We start from the raw sequence: 15426 nt of genomic DNA on the forward strand, positions 1-15426 counted from the left end.
GCGTGACTGGGCCGGCGTTATGCGGCGGCGCCACCCACGTGACCTCTCCCGTGGCCACTTCGCGGGAAGGGCCTTGTCCTGTCACGTGGCCCTGGAAGGCCAATCGCCTGCCTCCGCATTGGCCACCTGTCATTTAAAAGAAACACCCCCAGCCTTAAACTAGAAGGTCTCCCGATTCCCTCACTTCCGGCGGGTCAGGGACTACGCTCGTGACTCGGAGCATGCGCCCTATGAGCGAATGAGCAGCTGATCGCCGCTGCCTGCCATTGAAGTGAAGGGAAAAAGAAGTGGTTCGGCTGCGCCCGCCCCAGGTGAGACTCTCCCCCATCTCCCCTCCCCCCCCCCCCCCCCGCCCGGCCGCGAGACGTCGTCACCTGGCAGATGTGGGAAGCGCCGAGCCGGGGGTGGGCGAGGCCGGCCGAGCGCGCGGGGGGCTCTTCAACCTCACCCCCGCGCGCGCGCCCGTGACGCCGCCGGGCCATGCTGCTCGGGCCGGGGGGCGCAGGGCCGTGGTGACGTACCCGGGCCCGTTGCGCCGCTCTGGCTGCGGCGTCCGGGGCGCGTCGCTCTGGCGGCCTGTGGGCCCCTGCTGCGACTCGCGGCGGGGGGGGGGGGAGGCGCTGGCGGGGGAGGGGGGGTCGCGCGCGTTGCCGGCCTGGGGGCGGCTGGCGCCGCGGGAGCTGAGGCCGGTCCGTGCTTACGGGGGTGGGGGAAGCCGGGCTGCGGGGCTGACGCGTGACCCGGCGGCCTGGGCACCCTGCCGGTTACTGGCCGAATGAAGACGCGCCCCTGTTGCTGCGGTCCGGGGGCCAAGCCTGGCAAACAAAAAAGCAACGAAACCGCCCCCCTGAAATGCAGAACAAGGGGGCGGCGGGGGGGGGGGCGGCTAACCTGAGGCTGGAAGGTGGCAGCGTTTAGCAGCGGCTCCATTGCGGTGTCTGGCGTTGCACAAGTAACGCCTGTAAATGCTGCTGTGCGGGCTGATCCTGCTATTGAGTGGGTCCCCCGTGAAGGAATTAGCGCCGCAATTTCGAAGGCCCCAGAGAACTTCCATTTCAGCAATGGGAGAGTAAGAGAACGTGAAACGGCTCTTGAATCTCTTTAATCTAGAGCTACACTGGCTGTATGCTTCCAACTACTTTGATAGTTGATCTGAAGTATCTATTTATAGTCTCCCCTTTCCAATCTCTTGTACTTACCTCATCCAGACACTGTTCTTAACTAAGGGAAGGGGATGTGGATGTTTCTGTTGGCGTTGAACGTTGTTGTTTGAAGCCACTGTAGATCATCTGATAAGGTGACTCAGTCCCATAGGGAGAGTCACTGTATGGCTCCCTATCCAGTGTCCCCACTACACTTAGCATAATCTGGTGGTATGAGATCATAAGAGTGGTTCTCTAATTTTCTTAGCCCCTGCAGCTTTAGACTGTCTTATTCTGGAATAAGTGTCTCCACATGTGGACTGGTTCCTGAAGAGCTCCATGTGTAGACCAAGCCCTGACTTCTTTTAGAACTCTGACACCACATCTAAGGCTCTTATTAATTTTCATTAAGTGTTCTTCTCTTGCTCCTTTTGCTTGCACAGGCACAGATAGGCCTGTCAGCCTGAGATGGATCTCAGATGAAATAATGGAATCTCTGATAGAGGACTCAACTAATAAAGGAGGATAAGTAATGCCAATCTGCATGGATTTATCAAAAATAGATCTTGATATTATTTTTGAGAATACAAGTTTAATAAAGGTGGTAGTGTTGATGTGATAGACTTATGTAAGGCATTTGACTTGGTACTGCATGACATCTTGATTAACAAACTATAGCAAAACAAAATCAACATGGCACACATTAAATGGGTTAAAAACTGATTAACTGATGGGTCTCAACATGTAATTGTAAATGGAGAATCAGGTGGATGTCCCACAGGGATCAGATATAGCATAGGGCTAAGAAAACTTTTTGTTTTTTTATTAGAGATAAAAATGAATAGTGATTAAAATTTACGGATGACAAAAGATTGGGGGAGTGGTAAATAATCAAGAGAACAGGTCACTGGTATTACCTCTTGGTAAGCTGGGGGAAGACAAACACTATGTTTCAATATGGCCAGATGTAAGGTCATAAATCTGGGAACAAAGACCGTAGGCCATTCTTACAGGATCGGGGACTATCTTGGGAAGCAGGGATTATGTGCGGGGGAAACGGACTTTAGGAATAATGGTGGATAATCAGCTGAATGTTAGCTACCAGTACGACACTGGTCAAAGGCCTAATTTGATGCTTGGATGTCTAAATGGGAAAATATAGAGTAGGAAGGTAATATTACTTCTGCTTGGCACTGGTGCAACCACTGCTGGAATAGTGTCCAGTTCTAGTGTCCACAAATCAAGAAAGATGTTGATAAATTTTAGAGGGTTCAGAGAAGGGCTACAAGAATGTCCAAAAGATTGGAAACTATGCTGTATAGCGAGAAGACGTAAGAAACTCAATCTATTTATCTTACCTTATCTTATCAAAGAGAAGATTCAGGGGATGATTTGATCAGTGTATATGTACCTACAAGGGGAACAGATTTTTGATAATAGGGGGCTCTTTAGTTGACAAATAACAAAATGCAATGGGGAGAAGTTGCAGCTAGACAAATTCAGAGTGGAAATAAGGTGTCAGATTTTAACAGTGAGGGTAATTAACCATTGGAACAATTTACCAAAATAAATGTTTTTTCAAACAGATATGCTGTAGTTCAAGTACAGCTACTGGACTTGAAGCAGGAAACAATATAAGGAAAATCCTATGAGCTCTGTTAGACAGGAAGTAAGACTAAGGCCAGAAGTCTATGAAGAGTCTGTCTCTTTGGGTGGAAGGTAAAGATCCATCTTTAAAGTAGCAAAGGGATTGCATTGACCATGTTAGGTGTGAGCTTCTGTTGGAGGGGAAGAACAAAAATAGATTTTTTTCCCTTCAACATGACTCCAAAATTTTCTTTCGACTTGAAAATATTGCTGACTTTTTTTTTCCTGAGCAGTCAAGTCCACATGACCTATTGGAGGGAAACAGCATCAAGAAAACCCAGACAGTGGACTGAGCTGGAATATCATGCCTGTGTGTTTCACCCTTACTCACTGTGTGTTTTGAGAAGTGTCTACTTCAGAGGGGTAGAATAGAGGAAAACAGAACAGTCCTCTTCCTTTGTGGTACAGCCGTCAACTCCTAATGTTGTATTCCAGGGAAATAGTGGATCCAGAACTTCTTGGTCCTCTTTTCCTAGAGGTGATCCGGCACTATGTGTGCACTGGACTTAAAGGTGATCTACCAAGGAAGGAAAATTGGCCTTATCTGCATTATTTTTGTTTCTTCATAGTGAAAACACAAGGCCTGAAACTTTTTTCTTTTTTTTTTTTTCTTTTAGAAAGTAGAAAATAAGGAACTGACCTGCTGAATCAGAGCAGTGGACTTTTAGTCCAATATCATGTCTAACAGTGGCTCATACCAACTGCCTCAGAAGAGCCACGCTGTAATAGAGGCAAAAATGGTATATCCTGCCCTTGGGCGTCCTAACTCCCGGTTGTTAAAAATGTCCTAAGGTGTAAGGGCTTATATCCTTAAACTTTTTTTAAATTGTAACTTTGTATTTGTTTAAATGTCTAATACCACTTTGATTTCTTCAGGGCAACTGCACCTGGGTTCCCCCTCAGTGGTCCAGCAAGGGCACCCACTCTAGGTTTCTGGCTCCCCAGCTGTTGCCTCTCTTGGGTGGAGTCAATTATCTCTCTTCTCTCAGAGATTTCCACATTGCATGGTCCCTTGATGATACTGTGAAATCCCCAGCAAAAGACAGGCTGCCTACACAGGCTTCTTTTGACCTCTCTTTAGAGAAAGTACACAGTGTAGTTGCCACAGTATAAATTGCCACGCAGTTCTTTCTAAGCAAGCATGTTTTATTCTTAAGTTTAAAGGAATGCAAAGAAAACATTTTAAAACAATTAAAGAACCCTCACACACATACCAAAAAAGCTTAGCAGTGATCACCCCACCTGCAACGTGGACTACGGCAGGAATAGTCTTTTGGCTCGCACTTGGGTTTATCCTTTGTGTCACTCATGTATCCAGTTTGGCTCTTTGAAGAGACCCTGAATAGGTAATCAGCCAGACAATGGGTCTCTGCTCAAAGTGCAACTTCAAAAAAGTGGATTTCAGGTGGGGCATTTGCATTCTCCTCTGCCTTAGTATTTCTTAGGAAATCCACTTCACATGTACACCAGACCCTCGCTAGAATGTGGGATTTGGGATCCATGCCTAGTACTGCGTTATAGTGGGGACCGTGTTAAAATGAAATTACTGTATACAGTAATTGTCACATCCATAAAGTATAGAAAACCCTAGAAAATAAACTCCGACTTGAAGGAAACAATAAACGACGAAAAGTGTTGCTTTATTAGAGATTTAAAGTAGACATTACAATAAAATAGTCTAGTTTTTCTTAGTCAGTGAGTTGCTTTTGCTTCTTGCTGCTGTGCCGCTTCCGCTTAGCAAACTGCAAAAGACTACGTAGCTGCATAATTTTTATAGGCTCAACGTCTTGCATCTCAAAACGGTCTCTAAGCCAGCTACGGTCGCAGTTGACATTGGAACGATGTCCACTTCATCTTCCTCCTCTTCCATGACTAAGGCCAATTCTTCAGCTTCTGGAATGTTGTTTGGTCATACTGCCTGAAGAATTTGGTCATCCATTAGACTTTCAGCAACGGGATAAAATTCTTCTGCTTCATTGTCGCCTCTTATCCAGGACTCGATAATTTGTGGCGGAACAGTTACCCTGAGCCCGGGCAGTTGCTGGCACAGCTCCTATATCCACTCCATGTCTGTTCTTCCAACTTCCTCTTCTGTAAATTCCTCTAAGTCGAATTCCTTGTCAGACTGTGATCTGCTTTCTTCATTTTCTTCCAGGAGCGGGTGGCCAAATGACACTCTCCGTCCCACCATCCAACAGCGGTTTATTGTTTCGGCGCATAATAAATTCCAGGCATTGCTGACAATGTAAAAAGTCTTTTTTATAATCAACTTCTTCAGAAAATCAGTGACAGACAACTCGCTTTCTATCATTTGTCGTACCAAGTTTCATTAATAGTGCCGCTTAAAAATGGCGATAACACCTTGATCAAGCGGCTGGATTTTTGAAAGTCGGGTTTTTAGGTAAGTATTCAACCCATATTTTACCATCATGGGTTCTGAGTCTTTAGGCCAGAGGATGCACTGGACAGTTGTCTAGCAAAAGAACGGCCTTTTCTTCTAAGCAGTTTGCCCTCAAAGGCTTTTGCACAGAAGGGACAAATTCGGTGAAGAGTCATTGTTCAGAAATCTCTCATCCAGGAATTTTTGGAGTTCTTGTATGAAAATGGCAGGCAGTTCACATTTACGTGATGACAGCACCAAGGCATGCGAGACTTTCCAATGCATAATGGTTTTAATTTATGCTTGCATTTTGCATTCACACAAAACAATAAAGTAAGGTGACTTTTTGCCTGTTTATATTCTTTCTTACATTCATCTGTTCTGACAGGCAGGGTTTTATCGGGTAACATTTTATAATTCCTGTTTTGTCTGCATTGTAAACCTGTTCCTCCGAGTAACTCTCTGCATGTAAAATTTCCCTCAGCTTTGCAGGGTATGATTGCTTGGCGTCTGCATCAGCAGAGCGTTTTTCTCCCGAAACTGCAATCTTAGAGATTCCGTGTCATTTCTGAAATCACCTTAGCCAACCTGAACTCACCTTAAAATTGCTGAATTCGCCATTAAGTTCCAGGTCGAATTGCATGGCTATAAGCAGACCAGAGATCGGAATGCCTTTCTGCTGTTCTTGCACAAACCATGTGTACACTGCAGAATCAAGATCGGCATCATTTGCTAAATGGGCTCGTTTTCTTTGAAGGCCATGCTCTTCATCCAGGTTATGAATGCAAGTTCCGAGCTTGTCAGCATTCTTTAGCCATCCACAAAAGGTGGACTTGTTAATGCCAATATCACGGCTAATCTTTGCCTGGGTTTCACCATTTCTAAGTTGTTCGATAGCGTCCAATTTGTCCTGCACCAAGTAAGCCTGCCTTTTGCCTGCCATTTTTGACTTTTCTAAACATAAATACTGTACCTGTAAATTTTTATTACATTACATTTGTATGGTGTTCTGGGCCTACAGCAATCGTCTTAGGGCTTGTCTACACTACCACACGAGGTCGATCAAAGATGCGCAACTTCAACTACATGAATAGCTGACGCTCTCCCATTGACTGTGCTTGCGCTCCTCGTTCTGGTGGAGTACTAGAGTCGACAGAGCACTCAGCGGTCGATTTATTGCGTCAACAGTTTTTTTGAGTATACTGTACAGTACTTAAATTTGGGATCCATGGCTGCGACCACGTTATGTCCGAATTCACATTATATAGACACACGTTCTAGCAAGGGTCCAGTGTATTATCTCCCAAAGGTCCTTTGAAGTTCCTAATATCTCCTAGAGGATGCATTAATCCCAGTTTCCTCCTAAAGAAGTTCTATAGAATCCCACAATAGTACTCAAACATTTGTATTTTGAATACAAATACAAAATATAGCAGCCCTAGCCTCTGTTTGCCAGAAGGTGGGAATGGGCAACAGGGGATGGATCACTTGATTGCCTGTTCTGTTCATTCCCTCTAAAGCACCTGGCATTGACCACTGACAGACAGGATACTGGGTTAGATCGACCTTTGGTCTGACCCAGTATGGCTGTTTTTATGTTCAATAAACCCCAATGGTATGAAACTTAGTAAGGTTTGTCTAGGATATTGTTGTCTTCTATCACAATGGCCTTGCAAAAACTTTTTTTTTAAAAGCCGTAGGTTTGTATGTTTAGAACTCAAGCAAGAATTAGACATTTAAACTCTCAGCCTAGTAATATCTTGTGGCAATGAATTCCACAATTTGAATTTGCCACTTTCAGTTTCTTTGAATGTCCCTTTGCTTTTGTATTATGAGACATAGTTGTTAGAAGTTCCCAATTTACCTTACCTATACCATTTATTGTATCACATCTTTTCTTATCTTCTCTTTAAGGTATGTAGCCCCAATCTTTTAAATATCTTTTCATGAAAGTTTTTGCAGGCTGCTAATTACTCTTGTTGCCCGTTCCTGAAACCCCTGTAATTTTGTTGTGCCCTTTGAGCTGTGGTGACCGGAACTGGTACAGTATTCCAGGTGAGGGTATACTGTTGGTTTATATAGTGGCATCATAATTTCTGTGTTCTCTACTCTGTTATGAAATCCAGTATATTTACTCTTTTGACTCATGCTGCACACTGAACTCTGTACAATAATGCCCTGGTCTTTTTCCTGAGTTAATACAGTTAATAACCATGTAAGAAGTCTGAGTAGTTCAGATAATTCCCTTCAATGTGGATTACTTTGCATTTGTAAACACTTAATTTCACCTGCTATCATGTTGCCTATTGACCTACCTTGTTTAAATCTCTCTGAAGTTAATTTTTCTCTGGTTTTGACTAACTGAAATAGTTTTGTCACACGTAGCTTCACTGTTTGCCCCATTTCGAGATAATTAATATTTGTAACAGTGGTCCTAGTGCAGAATTTTATTTTTTTTTTTTTTTTGCCGTGACTATTTGTACTTCGCATTGTCTTTGCCACCCTGAAACTCTATGGATGTCTGCAGACCTCCTTTGAGTTATGAAATCTCAAGTAGTAAGGAAGTGAAATCTAACAGACAAAGCTATTTTTAAAAACAGTTTTTATACAATTATTAAATGCAAATTACTGACAAACGGTTGGGAGGAATGATCTCTCTGATTCAACACCATTGCACCTTTTAATTAAGGGCTGAGACTGCTCCCAGGCAACTCTTCTAAGTCAGCCAAGAAGTTCTCAAATGAAAGAATAACAAGACTTCACATTCTTGATATTTTTGAAGAAAAAACAAGCAGGAAGGGAAAAAACTTTGCCTCCTTCAGATTAAAAATAATTCTGTTTTTACCCTCCAGTGCTGCTTCTAGTGACTGGTTCTCAAAGCCTCTGCAACATGAAATCGGTCTGGCTTTGAAATGAAGTAATTGGCAATTGACTAAAAAAAAGTCTCATTGTGCATGTGAAAAACTTACAATGCACTGGGCAGCTGAGCTGAAACTTGCTCACAGTCCAGTGACTGTCTTTCAGTGCAAAATTCTGCATTTTGGGGTGGGGGGGGGAAAGAGTGTTGCATTGAGACTGGGCTTCTGCTTTCAAACATTACACTACCATAAACCATGCTCATGTGACAACTTCCCTTAAAGCCACATCATCTACTGAGAGGCCTTCAATACAGGGCTCGTCAACATTTCTGTGCCCTACATAGGAATAGTACTTATGAAAGCAAGTTTCTGTGAAATTTGAAAACATTCCCGCCCCTCCAGTGTTGAGAGCCCGACCACAATACACGGTCAGTAGGGTTGCCAATTTTGGTTGGGTGTATTCCTGGAGGTCTGATCACATGACATAATCGTTAATTCAAGATTAATCTCCAGGACAATCCTGGGGGTTGGCAACCCTAACTGTCAGTGAATGAGAAGAAAAGGAAAACACTTCTCTGATGAAATGCGAATCATAGAATATCAGGGTTGGAAGGGACCCTAGAAGGTCATCTAGTCCAACCCCCTGCTCAAAGCAGGACCAATTCCCAGTTAAATCATCCCAGCCAGGGCTTTGTCAAGCCTGACCTTAAAAACCTCTAAGGAAGGAGATTCTACCACCTCCCTAGGTAACGCATTCCAGTGTTTCACCATCCTCTTAGTGAAAAAGTTTTTCCTAATATCCAATCTAAACCTCCCCCACTGCAACTTGAGACCATTACTCCTCGTTCTGTCATCTGCTACCATTGAGAACAGTCTAGAGCCATCCTCTTTGGAACCCCCTTTCAGGTAGTTGAAAGCAGCTATCAAATCCCCCCTCATTCTTCTCTTCTGCAGGCTAAACAATCCCAGCTCCCTCAGCCTCTCCTCATAACTCATGTGTTCCAGTCCCCTAATCATTTTTGTTGCCCTTCGCTGGACTCTCTCCAATTTATCCACATCCTTCTTGAAGTGTGGGGCCCAAAACTGGACACAGTACTCCAGATGAGGCCTCACCAATGTCGAATAGAGGGGAACGATCACGTCCCTCGATCTGCTTGCTATGCCCCTACTTATACATCCCAAAATGCCATTGGCCTTCTTGGCAACAAGGGCACACTGCTGACTCATATCCAGCTTCTCGTCCACTGTCACCCCTAGGTCCTTTTCCGCAGAACTGCTGCCTAGCCATTCGGTCCCTAGTCTGTAGCTGTGCATTGGGTTCTTCCGTCCTAAGTGCAGGACCCTGCACTTATCCTTATTGAACCTCATCAGATTCCTTTTGGCCCAATCTTCCAATTGGTCTAGGTCCTTCTGTATCCTATCCCTCCCCTCCAGCGTATCTACCACTCCTCCCAGTTTAGTATCAGCAAATTTGCTGAGAGTGCAATCCACACCATCCTCCAGATTATTTATGAAGATATTGAATAAAACTGGCCCCAGGACCGACCCTTGGGGCACTCCACTTGATACCGGCTGCCAACTAGACATGGAGCCATTGATCACTACCCGTTGAGCCCGACAATCTAGCCAGCTTTCTACCCACCTTATAGTGCATTCATCCAGCCCATACTTCCTTAACTTGCTGACAAGAATACTATGGGAGACCGTGTCAAAAGCTTTGCTAAAGTCAAGAAACAATACATCCACTGCTTTCCCTTCATCCACAGAACCAAATGATGTGGGAGAAGGGGCCCACTTCTTAATATTGTCAGTTGCAGGACCTAAAAGTGTCTGTCTTCTAGATCCTTAACACTTAGTTACACTACATTACAATTAAGATGTCCTTTTTAAAAAATACATGTCCCATGCGATGCGCACGGTGGAGTGGCAGCATCTATGCTATTGTCCTAATGAGAAGGGATAGTAACTGTGTGCCTATTTTTGTTTTTGAGGCAACTATTTTAAGGTGGAGGAGACTTCTTCAAAGACCTACTGGCTCTTTGAGGCAGGGCTCACATCTTCCCCTGTCTTTTTATATAGTGCAGAGCTCGCTGTTGTCATGTAACTATTTTCCACAGCAAATTCTAGCAGTTGTTACTCCAAGAACATTGGTCCTCATAGCTAATACCCTTCTTCTGCTTGCTAAGCTAGAGAAGGTTTTTAATTTTAACAGCATTAAATCACCATATGGACTTATTCCTTACCTTACCATGAGTTCATTCCCTATTTTAAGCCATAAGTAGTATTGCAGATTCTTTCCCCTGTTTCTTCACTGTCGCAGCGGTGTTCCATTCACAGGCTGCTGTTGACTGAGCAGTAAGAAACAGTCATTCTTTAAAACTGCGCTCGAATTTGCGTCTCACGTTCGGCTAGTTACTGTGCTGCTTGATGTGCATGCGTAGCTATGTAAAACCACCAAGAAATAACTAGATAGAACTTGGTACTGAAACTGATGTATGAAATCTGAAAGTGAATTAACTGATTGTATAGACTGACTTAAGCAGCTAGTAGAAAGTGTAGGAAAATTCTGCTTCTTTTAAGGATTTTGTTTAAGGATGTTAATTTCCAAAGCTGAATTTACTAGCTTTTCCCCTAGAGACCTTTGCAGGAAGAACTTGCTACGAACCATGATGTTCCTTTTACCTCCTGACAGCTAATACAGTGAAGCTGTATTTAGGAACAAGAGCTCAGATGGGCCTGGAGCAGCTTGATTTGCTATTGCAGCATTCTCAGTGCTGTTGGGGAGAGACTGATGAGTCATCAAGTCAGGTGACTGTGTCTTTGCTGTGTGCCTGGAATTTCTTCCCCCTCTGCAGCAGGCTTTTTGCATCCCTCTGTGTAAGGGGGTTGGAGGGCCTTTTGGGAAGGACAGTCATTTGCTACTAAGTGCTGCTACTTTAGTGCTGAAATCTGGGTTGCTTCATCTGGCCTGTGGATTTTTTGCCTCCCCCTTTCCCTTACAAAGCAAGGTAAGAAATCCTTTGATATTTATGGTATGATAAATCGAGAGTCATTTGCTTCCTGCTAGAAAAAGGCACTTTATGATCATCTCACCAGGGTCTTAATTCCTAAACCAATTTTCGTCCAAGGATATGGGGCTCAAACTTTGAATGGAATTGAACGTCTCTCCATCAATGATCGCATATCAAATTTAAAAGGCAAAAGATAGTAATCATGACAGAGAATATTGGGTGCTTTCTTACACTGGCAGCAGAAAATCTTTCACTTTTTGGGGGTCTTCTCTGCAGTCAAATGATTTTATTGGGGGGAATCTAGGTAGAAAACTACTGGATTTGGGGCTTTTCTGTCTGTTACTTATGGATTTCCATTATAAAATGACTAGTTAGATTCGTGGTGTACTTGCATAGCTTTCAACCAGCTAAGTCTGAATCTGGTTGTGTTCTGAGGTCTGCTATTACTGCAGGGTTTTGGACAGAATACATTCATCTTCTCTCTAGAAGGCCACTCTGAAAGGATCTTTAAAATCAGGTTTTTTCAGCTTTTTATTAAAAAAACAAAACTGGTCAGTAATGCTTGTTAGTCTGTTACATTCTATGTAACTGCTCTGCTCACGCTGCGGGTAACCAAGGAAAAGTGAACTGTGTGTAATGTTTAACCTCAGGGGCTGGGGGAATCCTCTTAAGGGACTAAAAGAATTTAGTAAAATCCTTGTGTCCAGCTCTGTTAACATATTAAGGTGGTCTTGGCTGATGAAGGTCAGTAGTGTGGTGGTGGTTAAATACTAAACACAATCACAATCTGTGCTCATAGTGCAATGCTGGCTGGCAGATAGCAGCCTCCTATAGCACATGGATGAGTTCCACCAGTGTGGGGGGGCACAGTACAGAATATAGTGACAGTCTTGCCCCCGAAGGAGTTGACCATACAGGCTAAGATGAAAACCTGCAGAACCAACCTGAGCACTAGCTACCAGGTATCTCAGTGGGGGAGATGCAGAACAGTGGTTTCTGAATAGTGTTCAGTATTTCAAGGATCATAACCTCTTGAGAAAGGTGTCAGTGCTTCTGGGGCTCATGGCTTGGTGCAGCAGGATGTGGAGGCTGCTCTGACCATGTGGGAGAAGGATCCGAAGGGAGTGCTGAAGCAGGTTTCGTTGCCAGGGCAGTGGAAACCTTAGCAGTGGATGTTGGTTTTGGAGAGGTGTAGGCCAGAGCAGTGCTGTGCAGACATTGGGCATGCCTACACTGCAGCTGGGAGGTGTGATTCCCAGCCCAGATAGACTCATGCTATGTCAGCATGTCAAAAATAGCAGTGTGGTCAGTGCAGCATGGGCAGCCATTTGGACTAGTCACCCAAATTCAAGCCCATCCACCCCATGGGTCTGAGCTCAGGTGGCTAGCCTGAGCCACTGCCTGTGCCACAATGTCCCCACTACTATTTTAGCATGCTAGTTGGAGGTATGCATGTGCGAGTTGTACCTCCCAGCTGCAGTGTAGGCATATCCTTAAAGGTCAGGATGAGGAGCTTGAAATGGTTGGGTCAAGGGCAGTCTAATGGAATGATTCCAAAACATTCCACCTGGAGAGAGTGGTGGGTGAGGAAAATTACTTTGGTAGCCTTCTGGACAAAGTACAGGGAAGCAAGTGGGGAATGGGAATGCTAGAGAAGTGGAGGAGATTGACCGTCTGGATGAAAGATGGACAAGATCTAGGTAGGGTGTTTTTGCTGCAGGTCTAAATGCATGTGCTTGTCTGTCCTTGGAATGATTGCTTTTGCCGCCTGCTGTGAGCTCTTCAAAAAATCTGACTGAAGAGGAGTTAAACCCTTTCAAATAACCTCACTGGCTTTGGCTCACAGCTGACCTTCCTGATCTGAACAGTTTGTGTTTGAGCTCCAGAAGGAACTGACCTAGAATGGTGTGACCTGATCAAGTCCCTTGTATGCCTCTGTTAAGCTAGGTGGGAGTATGGATGAGGAGGAGCAACTTTTTACCTCTCATGGTTCAGTCCCATCAGAATGTAGATTAGTCTTTGCTTCACCTTTTTAAGGATTGTGTAGGTAGGAACTAACCCTGCCGTGGTGTTAATGGCTCTGGAGCATCCATCTGTGAATGATCTCTTGGCGTACACGTTCTGGGTGGAATTCTAAGTCTTGCTGCTTGTTCAGTGGGGCATGTGGAATAACGCTGCTGGAGCCACTGCTGCACCGATTCCCTTGCCTGCGACTCCTGAGCTTCAGGTGGCCTTTTGGTCACGACACCCTCTTGGAGTTGTCAAATAGCTGACGGAATTCTCAACAAACTTTTTGAAATTGGCTTCTAATGCTAAGCTACACAGTCTAGTTTCACAGTGCTGAGGACTCCACTCTGTTCCTGAGGTCCTGCACGGTCACAGGACACTTTGTGCCCAGAAGGACTAGGTAGCTCTAGGAACTAGAAATGGAACACCCAGTCTTTGATCTCTAGGTTACCAGTTCCCATTCAAGTTGGTAGGGACTGAGTCATGATCATCTCTTTGGTGGCTAGAGAAATGAATAAATGGGTATCCACATCACACAAACCACTACCATGAGTGAGCACTTGGGCTTGAAAAAACCTGCTTGCTCAGGGTGAGTAGGAATTCTGGCTGAGTGGGGCTAGGGAAGAGCAGAGGGCCCATGTACAATGGAAGAACTGAGAGACTGAGCCCTATGTGCCCTGGAGAGCAGCAGCCTTCTCCCTACTATCCCTAGAGAGCAGACTGGGAAGAGGAACCCTGCAAGGCGGGTGGGATAGGCGATGTGTATGTGCAGATGGATTAGCAGCACATGCATCTTTTACAAGGGGTAGTCGGTTTATGGGGCAAGTTTTTCAAGCCATGATAAACCCCCTTGTTAACTGTTTCAACAGAGACACTGGGCATAGGGTGCGCTGTGAGCCTGAACTCAGTTCTCCAGGGTTGGTTTGATGGTGGGGATGAACTGCTGTTGGCTGTATCTGATCTGCCCTGTGGATACACAGAGCAGCCAGTCTCCAGGGCTTTTCCCAACCCTTTATTTTGATTTGTTCTAGGAGTGAATTAACATACGAGTAGCAAGTGATGCCCACTTAGATCAGTAACATTGTGGGGAGTTTCCAAGGTAACACACACCAAGCAAAGGGCTGTTATCTGCACCTAAAGCGCAGTGCAGCCCTACGGCCAGTTACTACAGGAAGAACGTGCATCTACAGTCTGTTTGTGGCCAGTCAATGAGGAGCTGTTTTGCAAATCCTTGTTTTTAAACTCTAAATCTATTTTTAAGTCTTTCCCAATTAGTAAGTATAAGGCCTCCTGTTAGCCCTGCAGAATCTATACAGCTGTTTAACAAGGGAGCATATAGCAGCTGGATGCTGTGGTGTTGGCATCACTTGACTTGTAGAAGGAGTACATTTGCTGTAGCAGTCACAGAGAGATAGCACCACTTTTCAGCGTTTGTTATAAAAATGCACTGGGGGAATTCCAGGCATAGTGGTACTTTAGGCTGCATACCGTACTTACGCAGCTCAGAAATGCTGGTTTGAAAGTTGTGAAATCACTTATCATTCTAGTAAATGTTGCAGATTGAAGTGAGCCTTTCAGCAAGGGGGAGGGGAGTGGGAGATGAACTTTGAGCTTAAAATAATACATTCAAAGCATAGTTTGCTGTACTTAGTGATTTCTGCTGTTAAAATCAGGGTGGAAGCAGTTCCATAATAAGCTCTTTGTGACACTGTCAGTACAGGGCCCCATGTTATTGGTAATAAAGCTTGCTCATACTAGTATGTCTTGCTGAATTAAACCAAGCAAACCACTCTTGGCTATAGCTGGCTATGAATTCATAGTGGTGGAGGGGGGAGTTAAGGTGCATGAGTCCACATGAATTTTGAGACTCCTGCAGTGGGCTTTAATTGGAAGCACTGGAAAAGGGGAGCCTGCTACTCACTGGGTTAGGTCTCTTCCTGCTCTGTATAGAACGAACTGTTGATTGTCTTCTTACTGGGCAGGTAAACTGGGCAAGATGAACTTTTCCAAGCTACCCAAAATCCGAGATGAAGACAGGGAGAGCGTGTTTGGCTACGTCCATGGAGTCTCAGGACCTGGTAGGTGCTGCTTGGTTGGGGATGGCCCACGTGGGTTCAACATTGTATTATGAAAACTGTTTCATGGACCTTTATATCCTCTTGGAGGAAGCACAGTGAAGCTTTTCTAAGTGGTTAATTGTTTCCCCCCCACTCTACCTAGCACAGAGCCCTCAAAGAACTGTCTGCTGCGTTACACATGTGTACTAAATTGGGAGCCACCAGCATGGGAAATGTCAGCAAGGTGTTACTATGTATTTTATTTATTATACATCGGCCACAGTGGATGCATGTCCTCCTGTATGTCAAACCCTGTGTATTAGA

General features: G+C 44.6%; 1 protein-coding gene across 2 annotated transcripts in view; it reads left to right on the top strand.

Moving 5' to 3' along the window:
- Window positions 1-163: 163 nt before the first annotated feature.
- The window catches only part of ATP6V1A (ATPase H+ transporting V1 subunit A), a 37355-nt gene continuing 22092 nt past the window's right edge, over window positions 164-15426 (top strand). The window contains exons 1-2 of one of the 2 annotated variants that reach the window (XM_084642343.1): window positions 164-311; window positions 15028-15123. In XM_084642343.1, coding sequence (XP_084498469.1) covers window positions 15042-15123 — 82 coding nt within the window. In that variant the 5' untranslated portion in view covers window positions 164-311; window positions 15028-15041. Of the gene's footprint in view, window positions 312-10902; window positions 11036-15027; window positions 15124-15426 lie in introns of those variants that run through there. The other variant, XM_084642344.1, reaches the window with a different exon arrangement.

This window comes from Lepidochelys olivacea, assembly GCF_965140295.1.
Source record: "Lepidochelys olivacea isolate rLepOli2 genome assembly, chromosome: 1".
NCBI lineage: Eukaryota > Metazoa > Chordata > Testudines > Cheloniidae > Lepidochelys > Lepidochelys olivacea.